At 38.9% G+C, this 25,505-nt stretch overlaps 1 protein-coding gene across 4 annotated transcripts in view; it reads left to right on the forward strand.

Annotated features, from left to right (window-relative positions):
- The window catches only part of add3a (adducin 3 (gamma) a), a 160,650-nt gene that overhangs the window by 89,636 nt on the left and 45,509 nt on the right, over positions 1 to 25,505 (forward strand). For 3 of the 4 annotated variants that reach the window (XM_051694867.1, XM_051694870.1, XM_051694869.1), the window contains one exon: positions 13,778 to 14,003. In XM_051694867.1, the coding sequence (XP_051550827.1) occupies positions 13,809 to 14,003 (195 nt within the window). In that variant the 5' untranslated portion in view covers positions 13,778 to 13,808. Of the gene's footprint in view, positions 1 to 8,256; positions 8,497 to 13,777; positions 14,004 to 25,505 lie in introns of those variants that run through there. The other variant, XM_051694868.1, reaches the window with a different exon arrangement.

Here is a 25,505-nt window from a genome sequence, read left to right on the forward strand (position 1 = left end):
TTGTCTCCTCTCCAAGTTTATGTGCTGGTTCAGTCAGAGTGACATAAATGTGTGTTTATGTGTGGAAGAGTTGTTCAGCATACACTGCATTTATTGTTCAAAAGTCAGGGCAAGTTAAATATTTAACTATAGCTGCAACGATTTTGTCTTTCCCTAAGGGATCATATAATGCCGAACAGAGTTCTGACGGATCATGAGAAATGTTGGCCTGATTTGATATGAGAGCAACATTTGTGTGTGTCATTCCCACCCTCAACTGCAGTGTTTTTATCACTGCAAACAATGGGTTTCACACAAAGCAAACACTCCTTATCGCTGCAGAGGTGTGACATCAGACCAGAGTACAAACAGCCGTAAATGAGTGCTACTGCAATGGATTAAATTGGACTGGGCTGCAGTAATCCACTATAAAGGCCAAAGCATACTTTGGTTTTCTGCGTGCAGCTACATCTTGCGCATAGTGCACGTGATGCCAATTTCCTCAGTGGACAGTACTGCAGACTAGCTTCATGCAGGCCAGTTTTCGAAACACACGGGCAGTCCTTGTTAGTGCATGGCGATTGCACGTGCCTGGCATTGACTGCTAACCAAGTTTCACAAAGCAGTCGTGGTGCACATGAGTTGAACGTGTCCATACTGGCTCGCGGTCAAAAAAAGTTTACTTTGAAAGGCTAGAGTCCTTGACCATGTCCGAGACTTAACGGCGCACGAAAAAAACAAAGTATACCCTAGCCTTTATTCATTTTCACACTAGATCTTTTAGTTCGGTGTAGGGCTGGGCGATATATTGAATATTCACAATATAATATTGATGATTTTGATGATGGTATAAAATTAAGCAATATCGTGAATATTGCGATTAATTTTAAAATGATTTTTATTTGGCCATAAAGTTTGATGAAGAGCACATCAGTAGGCAGATTTCACAATCCTTCATGGCTGCACAGTACAATAACACCAAAATGACTATATGGTCATATATGATTATTAAACGGCTGTGGTTAAAGACATATAAACATGTCTGTTTGCACTTCATAATAAATGGGTGACATGCTGTTCTGTGCACGCATGGGGCTCATGGGCTCGTGTTTTTAGCGCTTTTAGAGCAGTTCACATGCATTGTGAAAGAAAAGCACTGCATGTTGAAGTTTTCATGCAATTCCAAACATTAGTAACCGCAACAAGTTTTATACAAATCTACAAAGGTGGCACAGTATAACGGAAGAGGAGGTGAAGACAGCGGCTGTGTCCAAAAATTGGAACGTGCTGCCTTCGGAGGTTATATACGGAGGTGAAAATAAGGTGTTTTTCAAACTGTTCCGAGACCAGTTTCCGTTGAGTTCCGTTCATTCAAAAACGCTTTCGGTTAAGACATTAACTGATTAGGCAGCAAGGCAGTGAGTCAGCTGCCTATGTTTATATATATATATATATATACACACACACACATACTACCAGTCAAAAGTTTTGAAACACTTGACTGAAATGTTTCTCATGATCTTAAAAATCTTTTGATCTGAAGGTGTATACTTAAATGTTTGAAATTAATTTTGTAGACAAAAATATAATTGTGCCACCATATTAATTTATTTCATAAAACTAAAATTTAATTAAAAGTTTTTGAAATGGATGACTTGGACCAAATAATAAAGAAAAGCATCCAATAAGTGCCCAACATAGATGGGAACTCCTTCAATACTGTTTAAAAAGCATCCCAGGGTGATACCTCAAGAAGTTGGTTGAGAAAATGTCAAGAGTACATGTCTGCAGATTCTAGACAAAGGGTGACTACTTTGAAGATACTAAAATATAACACAGTTTTGATTTATTTTGGATTTTGTTTAATCACAACATAATTCCCATAGTTCCATTTATGTTATTCCATAGTTTTGATGACTTTACTATTATTCTAAAATGTGAAGAAAAAAAAATTATAATAAAGAATGTGTGTTTCAAAACTTTTGACCGGTAGTGTATGTATGTGTGTGTGTATATATATATATATATATATCTGATAAATCTGTTTGACGTCACAGTACAGTTCGGTTTGGTTTGTGTGAAAGCTGGGTGACCACACAAATAATTGCATCCAAGACTTTTTTTCTCCCCTTTTTCTCCCCAATTAGGAATGCCCAATTCCCAATGCGCTCTAAGTCCTCATGGTGGCGTAGAGACTCATCTCAATCCAGGTGGCAGAGGACAAGTCTCGGTTGCCTCCACATCTGAGACCGTCAATCCGCGCATCTCATCACGTGGCTTGTTGAGCGCGTTATCCACCCACAACTCGCCACGTGCCCCACCGAGAGCGAGAACCACATTATAGCAACCACGAGGAGGTTACCCCATGTGACACTACCCTCCCTAGCAACCGGGCCAATTTGGTTGCTTAGGAGACCTGGCTGGATTCACGCCCTGGATTCGAACTCGCGACTCCAGGGGTGGGCATCTAAGACTTCTTGAAAACATGAATGTGGGGTAAGATTCATGTGGACTTCAGTGAGGTTTGTAATAGCAATCTGGCCTAATTTGTGGAAATTATCCTATCGAAAAAGGTGTTTTAAAAAGTCAAGCACACAGAATGATCCATTGTTGCAAACTGATGTGGTGGATTGATCCGCCCCTCTGCCTCGTCATAGTCGCCCCACCTCTTGGGGCCGCCCTTCAGCTAGGCTCACGATGGGAGTTAGGCGGGAGAGCGAGAAGAGGTGCATAATTAATAAGACTCGTTTGGTCAGCGGTGAATGAAGCACACCTGATGGGGATAATGCTTCATCACCGCTGTCTTTAAAACGCAGTGCGCACCTCTTCTCGGGGAGCCGGCTTCTAATCTCCATGTGTGCACACTGGCATCCTCGTACGCCCAGGACCAGAGCTGGGAGGGATTAGATGAGTGGACGCGCTGCCGGACCCGTTCTTTGGACCCCCGGACGTTGTAATGAGTCACCGGGGGTGAACTGCTCACGTTGCTGCCGACGGGCTAGATGCTGGGCCGCCTTCCCCTCACGCTTGCCGCGGGCCTGGGAAGACAGGCCGCCAGTGACGCCGCCGCCCCACGCGCCGTGGACTTTGGAGGGGAGCATGAGCGGCCGACTGACCCAGCCCATGCCTGCGCTATCCTATGAACACTACCCAGCCCTTTCACGGAGCCCCGTTCACCACTCGGATGCCAGATTCCCCCTTTATTATGAACACTATTCCCCCTTGGACACTTTATTACCCCTTTTGGACATTTTTTAAGTTTATTATTGTTTCCAAGAAATGCCTCTCCGAGGCTTGATGCCACACCCACTGTGTCTATCTCTTGCTCACCCTGCCACATTGGTCTCATAGAATCACGTTACTTTACCCACATTTGTGCTAAATTACCTTTACGTGGCTTCTTGTACGCCTATATATCGTGGGAGTTTCCTGGTGAAATAACCACTTGAGGCGCTACAACAACGACTTTCATTGTTTTTCACACAGATCACAGATATTTTACCTTGGAACTGTTGCAGTGCATGTAAGGAACCACGTAATATCATTTTGAAAAAATGATGGCACAATCACATAATTTTCATGAGATCAGGCTGGATTTTTGCCACTTTCACGTGAGTTGTTCTCTAGTAACAGTGGTAAACAACTTCGGCTAATACTTACATTAATGACAAAAATATTCTGTGTTTCGAACCCAAATACAGAGGGATGTGGGTAGAATATAATTTTGGTTCAAATCAGGTGTGAAAACAGCCTCAACCGCTTTAAACATTGAGAGCAGGTCCTTCTAGATTTCCAGAGACCTGGGTATTTGTTATTGGATGTAAAAATGTAGTCTGCTATGAGGTCAAGTGATTGCATTCCAACATTTCTGCATCATGTAATGCATCCGGGCCTCCTAGCAAAAGATACTTGTGGAACAGAACAGAACGAAAGACGATCAAAGACTTCATTTAATACCAGGAGATTTGCTGTTCCGCACACACCAGTGCCAGAGAGTAAACATGGCCTGCTGAATAGTACCTGTTTGCTTAAGGACACAGGGAATTACACATACACTCGTGCCTGTTCTGTTAGTATTGCTCAAGTTATTTAGTGGGCAGAGATCATTATTGGAAAGGGAGGGAAAGGGGTATCGGAACCGTCTCCATAAAAGTGAGACTTCATTTCAGGCCAAACCACAAGTTTTCCAATAAGTTTTGTTGGCTTTCAGGACCTTTTCCATGTCCTCTATCATTCTGATTGACTGTCTTCCTACTGGTCTGTCCAGCACTGTCTCATGGAAACCATTTATTTATAGTCTGTCTAACTCTGTCTGTCTCTTTGGTTTGAGATTGCATTGGTTTGTTTGTTCCTTAATCTGTGATGAAGCAGACCTGATCATATCAAAATGCTGGCATAAACTGTAAAGGGCCGTTCAGACGTTACTCGTTCTTGCACAATAAAAAAAAGAAGCTATACATAGTGCAACTTATTTAACCAAATGCAGGTGCCACAAGACACATATTTAAAAGTTGATGTGATATTTAACCTGACACATGTTTAAAAATGTAATGCTCCCGCACGATACAGCAGGACCTGTAAAAATACAATGAAATGTAGTGCAACGGTCAAAGGCATCAGTGTGACGAGGAGGAGGGCGTGGCCGGACGTGATGGGCACAGCCGGCGCTGAATCAGTTGATCAGCGGGAGAGCGAGATAAAGGGGAGCCGGAGGCACCAGTTCGAGAGAGAGAGAGAGAGAGAGAGACAGACGCACGTGGCCGCGTTGTGTGTGTGTCTGTTTGTCTTACGGTTTATGTTTGTTTTATGTTGAGTTTTGCATTAAAACTTAATGTTGACTGTTCAGCCGGTTCCCGCCTCCTCTTTGCCCATCCTTATACTGTAACAATCAGTCTAATTCATATCTACATAAGAAAAAATGAAAAGAAAAATGCGTTTGGTGTGAACAGTGACTAGCAGTCCAGTTCACTAGCAAATAACTCTTATGAGGTGTTTTTTTATTTATTTTTATCTACATAGCAAAACATAAAAGGGGACCAGTGTAGTCTGATTTCCGAACAAATGACTCATTTGAGCCAGTTATTTGCATGTACATCGCAAAGCATACAGCACGACCAGTGCAGTCCGATTCCTGATCGAATGACTCTTATGAGTCGGTTCTTTTGAATCTACAGCACAAAATATACATGGACAGCTCAAACAGTGTAGTCCGATTCCTGATTGCTTGTTCTTTTGAATCTACAGTGCGAAACGCACAGCGCGACAAGTGTAGTACGATTCCCGAACTAATGACTCTTATGAGCCAGTTCTTTTGAATCTACATTCTAAATATACAGCACAACCAGTGTAGTCTGATCCTGAATGAATTACTCTTATGAGGCGGTTTTCATACAGCGCGTAGATTCTTATGTCATTCGAATTTCTTTTTTCAAATCTACAGGGCGAAACATGCAGCACTACTCCCGAATGACTCTTGTCTGCCGATTCCTTTTAGTAAATGTAAAAAGTTACTGAACTGCAAGTCATTAATTTTTTTGTCTGATTCGAAATTAACTAAGAACTGTTGCTGTGTTATTTGTACTTATTATTTACTCACCCTCATGATATCCCAGATGTGTATGACTTTCTTTCGTCACCAGAACACATTTGAAGAAAATTAGAAAAATATCTTAGCTCAGTAGTTCCTTAAAATAGATGTAGTAGATGGTAATCTGATTTTTGAAGCTCCACAAATCAGTCAGTCAGCATAAACTTCATCCATACAACATCAGCTGTTAAATGAATGTCTTATAAAGTGACATGATTGCTTTTTGTGCAGAAAAATATCAATATTTAAGTACTTTTTAACTCTAAATCATCACTTCCGGTAAGCTTCACGAGAGGGTGGAGATCACGTGGTCTCTCGTGTGACATATTCACTTTGCCATGGTACAGATGTAATCTCACGTTCTCCTCTTGGCTTAGACATCCAGGACGAGCCCACAAACGCACCATTGTGAGTAAAGAATCAGATAAATACAGATCTAAACCAAAACCAACCAAGCTACTGTACAGCGTTCCTCCTTCTCACTTGTAAACAGCGCTGCTCTTCCGGCTGTGATGCACTTGCGTCAGTTCTCATGTGTTTCAAATGCTAATGCGATTACGTCACACTCGTGTACCATTCCTAACCAGAAACATGATTTAGAGTAAAAAAAAAAAAGTACTTAAATATTTATCTTTTTTGCACCAAAAGTGATCGTGTCGCTTTAGAAGACATTAATTTTACAGCTGGTGTCGTATCGATGCAGTTTATGCTGATCACTATCCATTTGCTTTTTATGGACCTACTGAGCTAAAATATTTTTCTTCAAATGTGTTCTGGTGAAGAAATAGAGTCATACACACCTGGGATATCATGAGAGTGAGTAAATAATGAAAGAATTTTCATTTTTGTGTGAACTATTCCTTTAAAGCTTGTGAGACTTTAAGAAGAGTAATTACTGGATGGTTGCAGATGTGACAGTGTGTTGTTAAAGATACACATTAAATATTTTGTAATCAGTTATAAAAATGAATTAATTAATGAAATATCTGAATTAAGAAAGCCTGTGTAAACACACGTTTTGCAAGAATCTGTTTCGTAAAAATATGAAATCATCTCATCATTTAGTAATAAACTGCTAAGGGCAGTCAATCCAATAAGAAATGCATTTCCAAATATTTCTCCCTCAAAAATATTAAACAAATCATTAATGAAACTGTTAAGGAACCAGAATCGTTAAGAGAAATCAAAATTGGAATTGAATTTGTAAATTCTTGACTATTTGTATCCCTGGTTCCTAGATATGGCTTGGGTCCCACCTTCAATGTACTGTAAGTATAAGGGATTGTTTTCATTTTGTCATCCACCGAGTGGAAATTGTAAATACAATTAGAAAAGTAATTGCACACTTATATTCAACAAGCCACACAATTATCATTCATGTTCATAACCCAAACAGTGCAGAACAAGTTGAAGTTTAAAACTTAGGTTTAGGGGTTTGTTCAAATACCGAACATAAGTATGAGCAATGGTACAGTAATAGTGAGACTTGCCGTATTGAATACCATTTATAAGCAAGCTGGAACAACTATTTTAAAGGCGTAGAGGAGAACTGATCCAAGATCAGTGATCAGTCTGGATAGATCAGACTGAGAAACTATAGCTACATATTTGACCACAGTGTAGTTGAGTTGTTTATAACAGCTCAGTGTGTTATACTGTATCTGTTAGACTTGTTGTCTTTGCACAGGACTGTCTTACAGGAGGAATTAACTTTATTTCCCTGATGTCGTCTGAGATAAGCTGATAACTGTGTACATCTCAGTGAATTCTGTTTATGATTTGCGTGCTTGGGAAGGGTTTACTAGAGCGTTAGAGACTGACTATCTGTTCATAAAAAATGCATGTTAAAGATGAGATCGTGTTTAAATGACGACGCATTCGAGGCGATTACAGTGGTTGTGCATGTGTGTGATCAGATTCTCTCTCATGCACACTCACGCAGGGTGTTGGACACCTCTCTGGTCAAAGGAGTAACAAGATTTTACACCTGTATTTTAACACTCAATGACACAGCAGCATGTGTGCAGTTTATCCTCTCATCATATGATATGAGGATCTGTGCGTATTTGTGTGTCTGTCGAATCACATAAATATCAGTGTGGGATGTAATGTGATTACAAATAATTAGTTTCTGTAATCGAATGAATTTTTAGTCAAAAGTAGTGTAATGCTTTGCATTTTTAATTCTTGTAATCAGATTACAGTTACTGATTTTCAGTTAAGGTAATTACTTTTGAGTACATTAAAAATATTATTTAAATATAATACATTTAAAATATTAATTATGTGTTCATATGAACGTCTGTTTGGATTATCCTGACAATGGACATGGAGGAAATATATATATGGGCAACTGCCCATGTCGCCCAAGCCTAAATCCGCCACTGATGATAATATAATTCATTTACAGTGGGGATTTGTGTCATGGCTCTGCAGTGCTTGGCAACTCTCTCTCTCTCTCTCTCTCTCTCTCTCACTCACTCACACACACTCTCTCTCACACACACACACACACACACACACACACACACACACACACACACACACACACACGGAGTATCGTAAACACTAGCTGGGGGCGGGGCACCCAGGCGATGCTGCGCTCTGATTGGTCGGTCGGGTTTGTGCTCGAGTGAAGGGGCTGGATTAGTGGGTCACATGATCCCTTCAGTTTCTCACTCTCTTTTGAAGCAGATGCTCGCAAACACTCCCACATACAAACGCGCTACAGCTGGAAGTCCACTTTTTTAACGAGGGAAGAGGAGTGTCGCTGTGTGAGAGTTGTATTTTGCGCAGCGTCGAGTGGAATTTGCTGGAGTTTTTGTGGAGTTTTGTCAAGTTTAATCCTCTGAGGTAATCTGGGATTCAGCAGCGGGAAAAGAGATGCGCTCGAGCGCTCACTTGACTTTCACTCTGTGAGGCGCAAACAGGTGGGTTTAACGACAAAACACTGGAAATACACACTTTTTTCCCTTTGTATACCGTTCTTTAGTCATGTGTTGTGGTTTTAAGTCAATAAAATCTCTAAGTAAACCAAAACAATGCTGAGTGTAACAGAAACTGTCTATTTAAAGGAGTTAACTTGTTAAAATCCCTCAGCGTGAGACCTTTTGGTCAACACAGGGGTTTTGTGGTTTTAAATGAGAGCTGTTTGTCTCGCCTTGTGTGGCTTTATAGTTCTTGCGCTCTTCTCTTCACTCATCTGTTCGTTATTTACTGCGCGAGCGCGCACACCCCCTTCGCTCGCGCTGATACTCCGCTATTCTGAGCGCGAGTCTTTCCTGCGATTGAAATCTGAGTCTGTCGATCTCTCGCGCTCTATTTATAGAGCTGCTAAAGATGAGAAGAGAACGTGCGGCGTGATTGTGATGAAGGGGTGTGGGAGGAAGAACGGAGGGGGCGGCACACTGTACTGTGGCCTTACAACGCATTTGGACACGCTTAAAAGTGTATGAATGTCATTGCATTTGGACAACAGAATGCAAAACCAAGTGGCATTTCTTTTAAAGAACAATAGTTAAGCATTGCACTTAAAGAAATTTGTTATGGTTAATCAATAGATATACTGTTCAAAGTAAAGTAATAGGTATGTGAACGAAGTGTTCGTCGTCAAGTTTAGTGCATACTTTGCTAGAATTGTGAGTTTATACGTCTGTGTAATGTGACCTTCGGTCAAGTTGGTTGAAAGTCATTGCACAAGTCTCAAAAGCTTTAGTTTTGAGAAGTTAACTTGTGTTTTTTGTGTGTGTGTTTTGTAGATGCCACTTGTTTGGAGTGTATCTAATGCAATATATATATGTATGTGTATATATATATATATATATATATATATGTATATTACATATATACACTGGCGGCCAAAAGTTTGGAATAATGTACAGGTTTTGCTCTTATGGAAAGAAATTGGTACTTTAATTCACCAAAGTGGCATTCAACTGATCACAAAGTATGTCAGGACATTACTGATGTAAAAAAACAGCACCATCACTATTTGAAAAAAGTCATTTTTGGCAAAACCTAGACAGGCCCCATTTTCAGCAGCCATCACTCCAACACCTTATCCTTGAGTAATTAAATGCTAAATTGTTAATTTGGTACTAGAAAATCACTTGCCATTATATCAAACACAGTTGAAAGCTATTTGGTTCGTTAAATGAAGCTTAACGTTGTCTTTATTTTTGAGTTGCCACAGTATGCAATAGACTGGCATGTCTTAAGGTCAATATTAGGTAAAAAATGGCAACAAAAAAAAAAAGCAACCGCTTTCACTAGAAACTCGTCAGTCAATCATTGTTTTGAGGAATGAAGGCTATACAATGCATGAAATTGCCAAAAAATTAAAGATTTCATACAAAGGTGTACACTACAGTCTTCAAAGACAAAGGACAACTGGATCTAACAAGGACAGAATGAGATGTGGAAGGCCAGATGTACAACTAAACAAGAGGATAAGTACATCAGAGTCTCTAGTCTGAGAAATAAATGCCTCACATGTCCTCAGCTGACAGCTTCATTGAATTCTACCTGCTCAACACCAGTTTCATGTACAACAGTAAAGAGAAGACTCAGGGGTGCAGGCCTTATGGGAAGAATTACAAAGAAAAGGCCACTTTTGAACAGAAAAACAAAAAGAAAAGGTCAGAATGGGCGAAGAAACACAGACATTGGACAACAGATAATTGGAAAAGAGTGTTATGGATCTTAACCCCATTTAGCTTTTGTGGGATCAGCTAAACTGTAAGGTGTGTGAGAAGTGCCCGACAAGACAGCCACATCTATGGCAAGTGCTACAGGAAGTGTGGGGTGAATGTCACCTGAGTATCTGGACAAACTGACTGCTGGAATGCCAAGGATCTGCAAAGCTGTCATTGCTGCATGTGGAGGATTTTTTGATGAGAACTCTTTGAAGTAGTTTAAGAAGTTCTGAACATTTTTATCAAATTGTAATAGTAATTTTTCACGTTATTAATATCCTGACTATACATTGTGATCAGTTGAATGCCACTTTGGTGAATAAAAGTACCAATTTCTTTCCATAAGAGCAAAATCTGTACATTATTCCAGACTTTTGGCCGCCTGTGTGTGTGTGTGTATGTGTGTATATATATATATATATATATATATATATATATATATATATATAATATTTATATTTTTATTTTTTATGTTAGCTAAGTGTGCACATACTTAGCATTTCTTCAGTGAGGAAATGTGCTGTCAGTTCACCATCAGTGACCTAAGATAAAATTGGTTTTAGTCTGGTGTCGAGGTGTACAGTCAAGGTCTGTTAACTTGTATGTAATAATTTAATAGTTTTCCATTAAATTTGACCCAAAGCATTATCAAAGGACATATATTATTTACTCTAGCCATCACTGGATGATATATTGTGTTAATGAATCTTATATACAAGTATGTCTTTTTGTGGTGTGTCCACTTGAATGAAACCTACTTTTATCGTGATACAAGATTTTGGTCATATTGCCCACCCCTACCTGGAAATTTTCTTGATAGGGCATTCTCACAAAACCTAAAGTTCATGTGAAAGTGATAGTGGTCTGTAAGAAGTGAATCTTTCCTTAATGCATAAAGCCTGTGTGTGTATGGCTGCACAATAAGCCATTGACTGCACTATGTGAATCTTGTGACTAGCACTGTTGGTGTCTCTCTTAGTGTATTTTATTGTCATGTGTGTCGATTGCTTTTCTAGTGCCTTCCTGTGTGTTTGTGTCATTATAGCACTGTATTCTCTCTGTCTATGCATGTATGCAAGAAATCCTGCACACCAGTTCATTACTGCAGAGACTGAACAGCTGTTGCTGTGAGCATAGAGAACTCCTCCACCTCATTTCTCATACACTTTGTTTTTTCTTTACACACCCACCCTCTTAGAACAGACGATTTTAAACAATCAACAACGCGTCCCTAAGCTACAGACTGGTTTACATGAAGCGTTCGATAAGCTTGGAGTTATATAACTCCATGAATATATATATATATATATATAACATCTGCCCCTGTCCCAGTAGATTCATATTCAGCCAATTTCTGTTCCACAATGAATTCCATATTTTCAGCAGATGGTGCAAAGTTTAAGGATTGGTTCACCCTAAAATTTGAATTGTCGTTACTTACAAGTGCTGTTAATTTTACATTACAGTGACTTGTGTTTGGGGGGAAAAAAGCCTGTTGTAGTCATTGTCTGATAATATCCCTCCAACCTGTTGTTGCTGTCATTGTTATTTGGACTTTTTCTTAGTTCTACGTTTCAGGGTTGGCAGCCTTTGTGTTGTGCTTTCTTTTTCTGGGTGGGTGTGTTAGTTGTCTTCATCTGCCTGCACACAACAGTTGTTGCCAGTGCTCAACTGCAATGGGCAGATTTGATTATTGCATCATAAGTTGAAACACGTGAGCGCTCTGTGTACGTGTGTGTGGTTTGTTGTCTTTACAGCATTATAAACTGAAGCGCCGGGTTGTGGTTGTCAGATTTATTGGGGGAATTTAGGTGCGTGCATTGACTGTGTTTAATGTATGGTGCCTGCAGCAAAATTATTTGGCTTTTCCACTCCAAATGCACTTAGGATGGGAATCGTAAGAAATTGAATGATTCTGATTTCTCTTAATGATTTCAGTTCCTTAATGGCTCCATTAATGATACTTTTAGTACTTTTGAGAGAAATATTTGGAAAGAAGATACGCAATTCCTGTTGGATTTACTGCCTTCAGCAGACTGTTAACAAATTGAGATCTTTTCATATTCACAGATTGGGATGACTCACTCATTGCTCCTCTCCCCAGCCTCTTAAATGTTTGTATAAAACCCTTTTTAGGGTTAAGATGGCTCTTCACTCTGTTTTCATTGCACGTGTGCATGCATGCACACATACACAAACCTAAAATGAGAGTGGTGTAGTATTGCCGCTTGCTGGCATGGGCTCTTACAGTGAACCCAGTGTGTGTGTGTTTCTGGCAGAGCGCTAATCTGAACCATCTTTCCAAGTGCCATTTGACCTGAATGCGCAGCTTAGCAACGTACAGCAGAGAAAAGAACCTTCCTCTGCCCCCCCGGAATGAATTGGAGAATAGAGAGAGTGTGACGGCACAAAGAGAGACAGAGAGGTACAGGTGGAAGCTTTTTACTGAGGCTTGGGTAATGCTTGACACAGGCTGCCAGGAAACCAAAGTGGTTCGAAACAGACCCAGCAGAATGTATGTTTTAGTGCTGTTTGCTAAGGCATCACTAGTGTTATTGCTCATACTTGGTGTTAGGGATTTGAAGAAACCCCACAACACAGCAGATAACTCGCCCTGCTGTTTGTACTACAGACATGGATGATACCTCAAATAATTTGGCTTGTTGAGAAGAGGCATGATGTTACTTTCTTGAACAGTCAGACTTGAGATTTTTACCTGGTGGAAAATAAAATGTGAAAACATCTCACAGACTTAAATTGAAGGAGAGTTCCCAAGCCAAATCTATGAAACAAAATATCATAGAGACTTGGTAGTGGGCTCATGTGACATGGCACAACTGTCCAGAAACAATTCAGAACATCCTAGCAACCATCTAGAAACTGTTCAGAACACCCTAGCAACCACCTAGCAACCTTTCAGTTGTGCTTTTACACTATTTTACCCTCCAAACCCCCCACCCACACACACACACACACACTCCGTTCTTGAAACATTCTTGCTGTCTCATCTGGAGAAATTCAGTGCTCTGGCATTCATGATGCACTACGTCTAACTTGCACTAAAAAGCGAGGAATACACGTGGCTGGGACAATAGTGTGTGTGCAAATTCAGACTTAACCAAACCTGATAGTGTGATAGGATAATGTTCACCTCCTGTTGGGAGACCTGACGCCACCCTTTACTGTTGGTGGGACAGACACATTTTTTCCAGTCTCTGTCTTTTTGTAGAGGGTGATCAAAGCAAAAGTCCAGTGGGAATAGCGACACTTTAAGCAAGTGAGTTTCACTAATGTTCAGTAATGCCTCAGTTGCTTCATTTTCGTGATTTGATCAGTTGATGTACATTTGTGTGGTCTGATGTGTTTGGCTTTGGGGCATTACTGATTGAGTTTGTTTTGCCTGTCAAATGAAGTGCATAGATTTCCTGTCTCAGGACACTTGATTCAGTGAGTGTGCACATGTTTTGTTTCATATTGCCAAAACCAAACCTCTCTTTCTCTCTCTTTGTCTCTCCAGGTGAAGACTAGTGCAGGAAAATATTGTAGAGATGAGTGGAGAGTTGAGACAGGAGGTGGTGACGACCCCTCCCCCTCCCAGCGTGGGGCAAAAAGAGCGCTACTTTGACCGCATCAATGAAAATGACCCCGAATACCTGCGTGCACGCAACATGTCGCCTGACTTGCGACAAGACTTCAACATGATGGAACAGAAGAAAAGAGTCACACAGATGCTACAAAGTCCAGTAAGAACAGACAAACACTTTGAGACATAGCAAATAAGCAAACGCACCCCACTCAGGCCACCTCCATACTAATTTGTTTTAATTTAAAAACTCATTCATTTAGCTACACTTGTCTCTCATTCACACTAGAACAGCAGAAACGCTCTCTATTACCGTGTACTTTGGAAAACAATGACATTGGAATCTGAAAATGGAGTTTAAAAAAAAAAAAAAAAAAACCTCATTGAAGTTGGCACCTCATATAATTCAATTATCAAATCTATACTATTATGCTGATTTGTGCCACAAAAATGAATACTTGTGCTGATTCGGTGTTTGAGATATTAGACATGATTTTTTGGCTGTGTCTCATCACTCTCCACCCCATGTGGTCTAAAACGCTCTGAACTGGTTATTTCTTAAAACAAATGAGCGAACGTTGTTTTGGCTCTTTTTATAATAATTTTACTTGGATGTTTTTCCACTTAAACCGATTTAATCAGCAAGAATGTGCTTTTGATGTAAAAATTTTTACTTTTAGATTTTACAGGCTGTCTCAAGCCATGTGGTTCAGAATAGACGCTATACTGCCAAGAATGCTTCATTTTAAAGTTTGGCACAACATCTAAATTTGTTATGAACCCAGCCGGTTGCACCTTAAAGTGGTTCACTGTGAAAGATTTATGGGTTATTTGTGTCAGGCAAGTAGGATTATCATCATGTTAATTGTCTGCCGTTTGTGTATATGATTGAGATGTAACTCAAAACATCACATCAGTCTTCAACAAAGGTACAGCTGCACCACCACCATAAACCCATCTAGAAGAACACACCCTCAGTATATACACACACACACACACACCACAGAGATATCCATGTCTCACACACATGCTCTCACATAAAATTGAAATCCAGCACTGAATTGAACCACTGAAATGCAGCCCAGCACCTCTGACCTACAGAAGAGAGATTATAAAGAACACACAAACACAAGATTACGGTTAAAACACACTGTAGAGATTAAAGTGAACATACTGCACAGATTACAGTCCTGCTTACATTTCAGCCAACACAACTGCATTTAAGGAATGTTCCGGGTTCAAAACTAGTTAAGTCCTGTTGACAGCATCTGTGGCATGCTGTTGATTACCACAGAAAGTAATTTTGACTTTCTCAGTTTGTAAAAACAAACAAAATTGTGAATTTACAGTATTGGGCGAACTGTAAGACATCTCGGAGTGACGCATGACAAGTAATGCTGTTAGTCAATAAGACACGCTTGAAGAAACGCACTTTGTTATATTTTTAAGAACAGACAAAAAAAAGCCGGCAGTGCTCATGTCTGATTCGCTGTTTGTTCAGAGGTGTGCCCGTCATGTGGAACAAGTGCATGTAAAGAGTTTTCACTTTTTTTCTTCTCTGTTTCATTCATCTGAAAACTGTTTGCAAGAATGTCATCTATGAGAATGCTGCAAATTATCGGCAATCGTCTCAGGAGGTGCTGTGAGTTTAGTTTGCTTTATTTCCATGGAGCAGTTTGTGGGTAACATGCATTGTGAACGCAACTCTACAGGTTCAGTAATATATATCTTTGTATTAAAGAAACAAAGAAGAAAGTGATTAAATCATAAAGTAATACAAGACACGTTCACCTTGAACCTAAAGTTCCATTTTATTTTCTTTAGGCAGTATTAACTTTATTAACAAAACGCAATATAAACACACATTCGATAAGAAATCACATTTGGCAGCATTATTTTGGAAACACAAGGGAATTTATTAGGCTTATTTATAATGATTATTATCTTCTACATTTATAATTGTCTTCAGTTCTTAATCTGTGGACTATTATTCATTTTCCACCTGTTGTCGTTGATGGATTCTTGCGTGATCGCAAATGGAGCCATTGGAGACGGTAAATGTTTGGATTTGGGGAGGTGGTTAAATAAGATTTTTTTATTTTAATGGCTTTTTTGTTTACTTTTAAAGTGCATTTTGAATTTAAAAATGTCTTTTGTTTTTCATGTTTCAATAAATGAATGACATTAAAGCAAAATCATTAAAGCAAAAAAAATTCACTGATCCTCGGTGGGGGATTGACGATACAATCGTATATCACAGTATTTAAGCCGATTAGCGCTAAAATATTTTTTACATATCACCCAGCCCTACACTGCACTAGAGAACTGCATTACCGACAAGGTGGAGACAACACAAACATTAGCTGTTCAAATGGGTACAACGTTAAGTCAAGGATGGAAACTGCTTGCATGTCCTCTTAATACGCTGTTTTGAATAATAATAAGAAAAGAGTCACATGAATTTGTGAAGATACATTGAGTTTTTTTTTTTTTTTTTTTTCTGGGGTAGAGGGCCTTCCAATTTGTTCCAGTCAGATTATAAACGAGCAGTCCGAAGAGGTTTTGTTTCTAAGTGAATTTATAAGCTAATGATGGTCCTGTCCCAATACCCACACTTGCGGTCTTGATACTTAAGTGTGCGTACACGTGGTGCAGAGTGTTCAAGACTGTTATTGTTATATATTCAATAAAGCGCAATTTAATGTTCACAACTGGTCGGGATGACTTAATAGCAGCATCATACTGAAAATGTATTTGTGTATATTTATATACCTCTGTTATCCTTCTCGCCCTATAATCACCTTATTTTGTTTGTTCAGTGTGGCATACAATATACAATTAAGTAAATGTTGTTTTAATTTTTTTTTTATTAACTACAACCACTGTTTCTGTCTTGTGTATTTAAAGTATACGTTTGAACACTTTATTTGTTGTGTGAAACCACATACTGAAGTTGTGTACATTTGTATTTGGTTGTCCTGCATAAATGACAAGCCAGTGCATAATTTAAATGGTTTGTAGTAGTAGCTATTAATGGATCTCTCAGGTTCATAGAAGATATAATAGTTTATAGAGTTTTTTTTATTTTTATTTATTTTTTTATGCAGTGTATTGAGAAACAAAGTAGAAAAGAAACGGCTTCCATATTTTAGCCTACAGCAATTTTAAAGTTAAACATATTTTAATGTGAACTTGTATTGAACCTGGAACATTCCTTTAAGTCCACAGGAATGCCTTGTCCCTTAGATTTTCTTTGTAAGAGCATTGCTGTAAATGTGATTTATATTTGCTTTTACAAACTGAGTGAAGAGATGGAATTATTTCCAATGTTAAAGCACAGCATCTGCTGCATGCTGTAAAATTTTAGGCTTTGAGCTCTTTCGTGTCTGTATGAAAAAGTGAAATGCATTCTTTCTAGGGCTGCAACTAACGATTATTTTGATAATTGATTAATCTTCAAGTATTTTGTAGATTAATCGAATAAATAACTACATTTCCTGTATTTTATTAAAATGTTATTTTTTAAGAAACCGAAATGACAAACGATGTAAGTATTTGGTTTACTGTACTGAACGATTCTCTACTCTCACAAAACTTTGAATAGTTATGTTTGATTTGTATTATTATTATTACTTTCAGGACATAAGCAAAGCTGTTTCTTTCCTTTACTTGTAAAACTTAAAGTACTGTTAATTAAAGAGTAAAATGATCCATAAGGGATGGAGTGGGACAAAAAATCAGCCCAGCAGAGGGCAATGGTTCACCAGAATAGAAATATTAATAATTCTGCCCAGCTGAAAAATACATAATTGTTAGATTCATATGCTTACATACATTTAAGTATTTTAAATTAATATTGTAAGTTTTAAAAATGTTGTCACTGATTAGTAAAGTATTCTTTTCAAAAATGCAATTTTAAGGGTAGTGCATGCTTATCCAGTAAAATAATATTTGCCATAGTATACATTTACTGGTGAAATCAGACATTACATTTGGCACTATCAGGACTATCAAATATCAGGATCCTTGGCATTATTATACATTATATTCAGTATTATATACAGTTTAACATAGTACAATCATCTGCAAACACCGTGCAGATTCACTCTTGTGCTGAAAAGTCTCATCCTGGTGATCACTGTATTACATGCGGTTACATGATGAGAAACAATCTAAAACACTTCAAAAACCGGCACACATGACCATGACATCCGTGAAAGCTGCATGATTGATTACATTGAAAATGAAAGCGTTGTGATGTTCCACGAGTTTAATCAAAATGATTGCGTTCCCTTTCTCCATTGTGATCAGTTTGATTGACGTGGATGCGCGCTCGTTTGCTAAGTGAAGTTTAACAGAGTCACATGTGGTAAAAACATACAGTTTTGTGAAATACACGCCTAATTTTGAATTCCTAACATGTATACATTATAAAACATAGAAAATTGCAGTAAAATTTAAGTTTTGTCAGGAGGCAGGAAGCGCGTCGTTTTTTTTTGTTTTTAATTATTTGGATATCTTTTTTTATTATTTTTTAAATTGTTTTGGTTTGTGAACTTGTAAACAATGACGCGCTTCCTGACGACCCCACGTGACGCGTGACCAACGAGCTTACGTCATCCCTCATGTGCGCACGTCACAGATGTACAGAAGCGAACATTTGTAGTTAAAAAGTATATAAGTATTGTTTTGTTTCTCAAAATAATAAATCGTTTGGGTTCAGAAGAACTTTATTTGTCGACTGGAATCATGTGGATTATTTTGATGCACCCTAAATACGAATTTTGGAGGACATTCACTTGCATTGTTTAGAGGAGAAGGTCTGAAATGAAATCCTAAAAGTCTTAAATTCTGTTTTGATGAAGAAAGAAACTCTGATACATCTTGGATGGCCTGAGGGTGAGTAAATTATCAGCAAATTTTCATTTTTGGGTGAACTATTCCTTTAAGCGCATCAAACAGCACATGCCCTCTTTCAACGCACATGATGCAGCAATCGCTCCACATTAAACTGTATGCAAAGATCATCGTAAGAAGTGTTTATAAAGTGCTCTTGTGCACTGGACATCTTGGGTTCTGTTTTTTTCTGCTTCAGTTTGTCTCTGTCATTTTTCAAATGAGTTTCATCATGCAACACATTTTCTCTGGGCTGTAAAGTGACATCACTGGCGGGGCTTCTCTGTGCTTGCAGCAAATATTCAACGAATCGATAATGAAATTAGTTGTCAATGATTTTCGTTATCGATTTTATAGGTTAGTTGTTGCAGCCCTAATTCTTTCATTGTAATCTCTGTGTGTTAGTGATAAACAGGCAGTTTGACAGCACGGTTAATTACAGCATCGCCCGGTGGGGTTTTATTAGCGACAGCTGCCAGAGTACTTCGACACTGTACCATTGTGACCCGTCCCTCTCCCTCGCTCTTGTGTATGGAGAGGTGCCAGGCAGGCTATGTAGCAGGTGTATCATGACACAGGGCTGTGTGTTCAAGAACTGACTCAACAAACTTCTCTTTCATGTCTCTCTTCGTCAGTTTTTACAATTTGGAGTATCACGTTTAGTGTGTATTTGTGCGTGCGGAAGAGTGCTGTGTAAATTACTCTCCGTAGACTGTTTATTATAGGTAGGGAGGAGTTTGCTATGCTTAGACCTCATCTCTGTTGTCACAGCCTCTTAGTCCAAAACAAATGAAGACATGGAGTTAATATAAGGAAAACAGAGTTTGCTCTGAAGGATTGCATCCTTTGTGAATCTGATATTTGTTAGGAGTAGAAGTAAACAATGTTAAGTGATTTCGGTTGATTAGGGCAGGGTATCGATTAGGGATGTGCGGAACGACTCATTTCACTGACATTTAAACCAAAATTGGAGTCGACTAGTCTAAAAATAAACCAACCTTCAGAAAACATATAAAAAAAAATTAAAAAAAACAATTATGCAACCCAGTTAAAATACTTAATCTATTCCAAATCTGATGCAAAATTCTGCTAAAAATGGGCATTTATCTGCGACGTGGTCGCTTTGCATTATCATCATTGTACATTAAAATATAGAACCTGACACGCATTCACCTTTAGCAAATACAGGTGTATTTATTGAAAACAATTGAATGAATAGTGCAGGACCGATAGCGCAACCCTAATAACCTGTTGATAATAGAATTAACCAAGTTACTAAACATATTAAAACAGTCAGTACATTGTTGAAAATAATTAACAGGTAGGCTAAGCCAAGTCTACGAGAGAGAAAAACGTGCTGAGCAGTTGCACGTATTTCACAACGCGCAGTCGAGCCATTGATCTATGACAGCTGTTCTGTAAAAATGTTGAACAGTTTAATGTCAGATTAGCTTTAATGAAAGATTAAGTACTAGTAATTGCAGTGTCAGCTAGCAGCAACAGAACAGTTTATTCGACTAGTCTCGCACATCCCTAGTGAATATAGGATTAAGGGAAAAATAGCCCTATAGTCCACGTACATGGTCATTGTGTTAAACAGTGTTCCATTTCCCGATAAATCACTCATTGTTAAAATGGCATATCGGATGAAACTAGAGACTCTTATCTTTTGACTCGAATAGCTTTCAATATAAAAAGTTAATGAGGTGTCTTACCAGATGTAGTTTTGTTGGCGTTTCTCCCAAAGACACATGTGTGATCGGTGCCATATTGTTTTGTCACGTGACTCAAAAGTTTAAACCTTTACTGACAGCCCAGTGTGTCCTGAACTGAGATCAGTCAGTTTAAATGAGATTAAATTATGCATAGCATATATAGCAAAGACAAAGCACACAGTCCATGTAGAAGGACGCGGGGTCACATGAGGATAAGTGACTGTTTGTATTAATACATTACCAAGATGGCAGTTTCACTGAAATGTTGTGCGTTACCAGGCACGCCTTCCCCCAACTCTGATTTAAACAGCTGATATTATTCTTTCAAATTGCAAAATTTCAGTTTACTCAGCCGTGGGGTTGATTGAAACCCTCGTTTTTCAAAGAAATCTAGTTCACGCTGAGTCAAGCAAGATTATTCATACCCTGTCCTGACCAGGGACAGTTCAATCTCTAGCTCTGGTTTTCATTCAGCAAAAGTTTATATCCACTTAGGGAATTGGAGCCCAAAATAACTAAATCTCACTAGGGATGCCGTGATTATACGTTTTTAAAAAATATCATGTTAATTTAACCCCAAAAATGTAGAATCTACGGTTACAAACCATGAAATGTTTGAAAACCATATAAATGTATAATATAAAGTTTTTCGGTGTAAGTCTATCTCTCTTGCTTGTGCCTGGATGGTTAGAGCAGCTGTTACTATGGTTCCAGACAGTAGCCATTAGTGCTGAAACGATTAGTCGACGTTATCGACAATGTCGACGATAAAAAATGTTCATTGTCAAAGTCATTTGATCTCATTTAATGTAACATGAGATCACATTAAACTCTATTGATGGCGCGCGAGAGGAGCACCGACCGCAGCTCGCACCTGATTGAGGAGAGAGGAAGACGATACAGCTCACAGTCCAGAAGCACTCCAAACTTTCCATACAGCTTAATGTCATGTAGATTGCAAAGTGTGAGGAAATTATACAAAAATACAAAACAAGTAAATGCAGAAGCACTCTCATTGTGAAATAAAATGGAGCTGGAGCTTCTGTTCTACATAAGCAAAACTTGCATGTCAGAGCTTCTTTAAAGGAAACACCCTGGCATTTTATCTTTAATGCATCCTTTATTAAAGTTCAAATAATAAGCAGGTTGTAGGTTCTACTGGTTGTTTAGATCAGTGTTACTATCAGAAATAATAATTATTTCTTTAGTTATTAATATTTAAATTAAATAATAGGATCTAACTCATTGAAACCTCATACAGGTTACCTCATGCACTACGTTTGGGAGCAAGTTTGGTTATTAGCAGTAATTAATAATCATCAAAGATAATTATTAAAATCAAGAGAACATTGATGAGAAGCAATGTTAGCTTTTTTTAATCCTTTAAATCAACATTAATTAATGATTATTTTATTATTAACATCGATGAAACATTGATTAAAATTAACACTAGCTTATTGATCCTTCAAATTCAACAATCATCAAAGATAATGATCAATTATCAAAAATCAATAGAATATTAATAAGGATTAATATCACTGGGGCACCACCCTGGAATCAGGGACTAATAACCAGATAGTATAACAGTCTCAATATTAGATTGTTCTCTTAGGAAAATCGACACCCGAAGAATATTGAACTTCGAAAAGAAACAATGAAGGCTTGAATCTGAGCACTGACATCCCATCAGCATTTGACACAGGTGTATGCAAAACAAACCAAAACGCTTCTTTTTGAAATATAACAGTTTATTTATGCAGTAATATCAATTAATAATCAATACAATGCAGTCAAACTTCCGACTTACAACTACAAACTAAACAGTGACGATTAGTTATGGTAACCAAAATAAGCCTATAACACATGAGAGGAAGGTGGGGGGGTGTGTGTGTGTGTGTGTGTGTGTGTGTGTGTAATGCGCACAAAATGGCAGACGTGACTCGTGGAGAGTACGTCACGTGAGATTTCCGGCCAGAGAATATGGCCGCGTATGTGGGCGGAGAGAAGCCGGTCAATGGCGTCTGCTTTTTACCACGTGTTTCCGCTTGAACGATAACTTGGGGACGAAGCTGAGCTTTATCACGAAGTTGTCTACTAGCCAAAAGTGTGTGCGAGAATGTTTGTGAGGGGTCGCGTGTGTGTGGTTAGTACGAGAGAGGGAGAGAGTAAAGTGGCGACACCAAAGCCGGTTTCGCGATCGTGGGAGAGAAAGCAGCTGTTAGTTTATCACTCAGAGACGAGGTGGACTGCTCGTAAACCGTCCCGTGGTCGGTTTTCTATAATAAATCTTATGGACTGATGAAAAGAATGTATAATCCCTACCAGATGGGTTCAAATGTCTCCAAATATCTGTAAGACCAAGATATTTACACATCCTGTGAAGTGTCAATGTTGCTCTAGGGGGCTTACACACTTTTGCTTCACTATGATCAAGAACTGAGTCCATCAAAAGATTAAAGTTTCCTCCCAATATTATATCATGAGGGGTGCCAGCGGATTGCAACATCCCTTTAAAATCTATAAAAAAGCCCTGATCATCAGCGTTAGGTGCTTAAATATTAGCCAAAATCAACCTTTGCCCCTGAATTTCTGCTAAAACAATATTAACTCTTCCTAATTTATCTTTAATCTGTTTGAGACATTTGAATTGTAGATGTTTACATATCAATGTAATGACTCCCCTGGTCTTACTTGAGCCAGCACTAAAGAAAACATGCCCACCCCATATCTTCCCAAATTTTTCAGCTTCATGCGGGGAAAGATGCGTTTCTTGAAGAAACACTATATCATATTTCTTACGTTTAAGAAAATAAATAACCTCCTTTTTTGGGGGTGCCCCAACCCATTCACATTCCATGTGGAGAGAGACAATCCACTCAATAACATTTGACATTTTGACATATTAGAAAAAATAGTCCACATTCCAACATTAGTGCAACAATCAAACCCCAAACTTCCCCCGAACCAAACAAACAGGACAAAATAAAAATGTGCGCATTAACCCCGTGCACAACAGTGCCAGCCAGTGTCCATCCCTCTAAACTCAAACAGTCCATGTATGCCTATGAGAGCCCCCGTGACAACTTTGCCATCGAATTGCTCAAGTCTGGTTTTTCTATACAAATTTTGTGAGACAGAATTACATAACAGAAGAAAATCTATAAAACAAACTCCAGCCAATAGGTGGGATAAACACACAAAATGTGTAGATTCATCCACATAACTGTCCCGAATGTGTGTTCCTCCACAAAACGAGCTTCAGCCGGTAGCGGAACCAGCACAAAAAAAACAAAAAAAAAACAACCATTGTTTCCTCAGGCAGTCAAACGAATGTTCAGTGAGCTGGCTCATTCGACTGTTACATGAGTGCAACAAATGACCCAATCACTCCAATGTCCTGCAAGAAATACTCCACAAAACAAACTCCAACCAATAGGAGGCATAAGCACAAAGAACTTGCAGATTCATCCACAACACTGTCCCAAAGGAGTGTTACTACACAAAACAAACTCCGCTTGGCGGAACCAGCACAAAAAGAAACAAAAAAGGCACCCAGTTTCCTCGGATGGTCAAGTGAATGTTCAGGGAGTCAGGTCCACTCAGAATCACACAATGACTTACTCACTCCATTGACTTTATGAAGGACAATGCTTGTTAGGGACATGTAAATACTTTGCGGCCATCCTTAGCATCTATTCTCAATTTGGCCTGGAACATCAGTGCAAAAGTGTCCTTCCGTTGATGTAAGAGTTTCTTGCATTTCTTGAATCTATCACATTTCTCTCTTGTCGAATTCACAAAGTCTGGGAACAATAAAATGTTGTGGTTCTTCCAAGAAAGCCTTCCTTTACTCCTCGCCTTGCGTATCACAAGATCTTTATTGGATGATCTCAGAAATTTGGCCAGAATTGATCGGGGCCTGTCTCCTTCAGCGTATCGGTGAGCCAGAACTCTGAGCTCACTCGATTTCCAGCTTATGGCCTGTTATGTCGAGCAGATTTGGAAAGAGCCCGTCCAGAAATTCCACCATATTCTGACCCTCTGCTCGCTCAGGAATTCCAACAATTCGGACGTTATTCCACTGGTTACGATTCTCCATATCTTCCAATTTTTCCCAAATGCGTTCCAATCCACCTTGGTCGCTAGTGGATTAGCAGCTAATTCCCCCTCTGATGACACCAGATAATCGATCTGTTTCTCAACATTCGCCACTCTTGTAACCATCTCAGTGAATTTAGTCTCCATGGCAGTGATTGATCGTATTACAGCAAGCTCCATGTCAGCAACGACCTTCGTCAGCATTGCCGACACGTTCATCAATTGTCACCGAATTTCATTCACCTCACCGGGCAAATCGACTCCCGGGCTTGCGGCCTGCTGCTCGGGGGCTTCAGCTTGAGCACGTAAGTGTCTTTTAATGTCTCCAGAGCCCGAGGATTTTGAAATCTTTGACATATTGTCTTCCTAGAACAGTTAAGAATCAGGGTGTATCGAGTCCCACCGGTTTATGACACATAGCAAAATGCGCAGAGCTCGCCGTTCACATGTCCGAACCTCGCATGGCACCATGCGACTCGGTGTATGTTGCTTCTTAAGTAAATGTACCTTGTTTTAATTTTTGTGTGTGTGTGTGTATGTATATATATATATATATATATATATATATATATATATATAATATATATATATAATATTTGTAAATGGAAAACAAGACAAAACACTTTAATAGATTTTTTTCTGAATTGGTCAACTTGATGACATCACTGTTCTGCAAGCATTGTGTATAGTTAAAAATGGCAATTGGAGAAAACAAAACGCTGATGGAGAAGCCCCCTGCGTTTCTCCTTTCTGGGAACATTTTCTTTTTGCAGTCAATTACAACAGCAATGGTCAAAATATGTTTATAAAACAGGCACTGTTTGCAGACATTGCTCTACACGAGTGTTGTATACTGGTAATACACGTCAATAATGAGCGTGAGGGTTTATTTACAACGCGCACGCAAGTTCTTCCTGTTTCCTCGCATGGCTGTAATCTATCGCAGCGTCAAT

Source organism: Myxocyprinus asiaticus, chromosome 50, assembly GCF_019703515.2.
Source record: "Myxocyprinus asiaticus isolate MX2 ecotype Aquarium Trade chromosome 50, UBuf_Myxa_2, whole genome shotgun sequence".
In the NCBI taxonomy this organism is placed as follows: Eukaryota; Metazoa; Chordata; class Actinopteri; order Cypriniformes; family Catostomidae; genus Myxocyprinus; species Myxocyprinus asiaticus.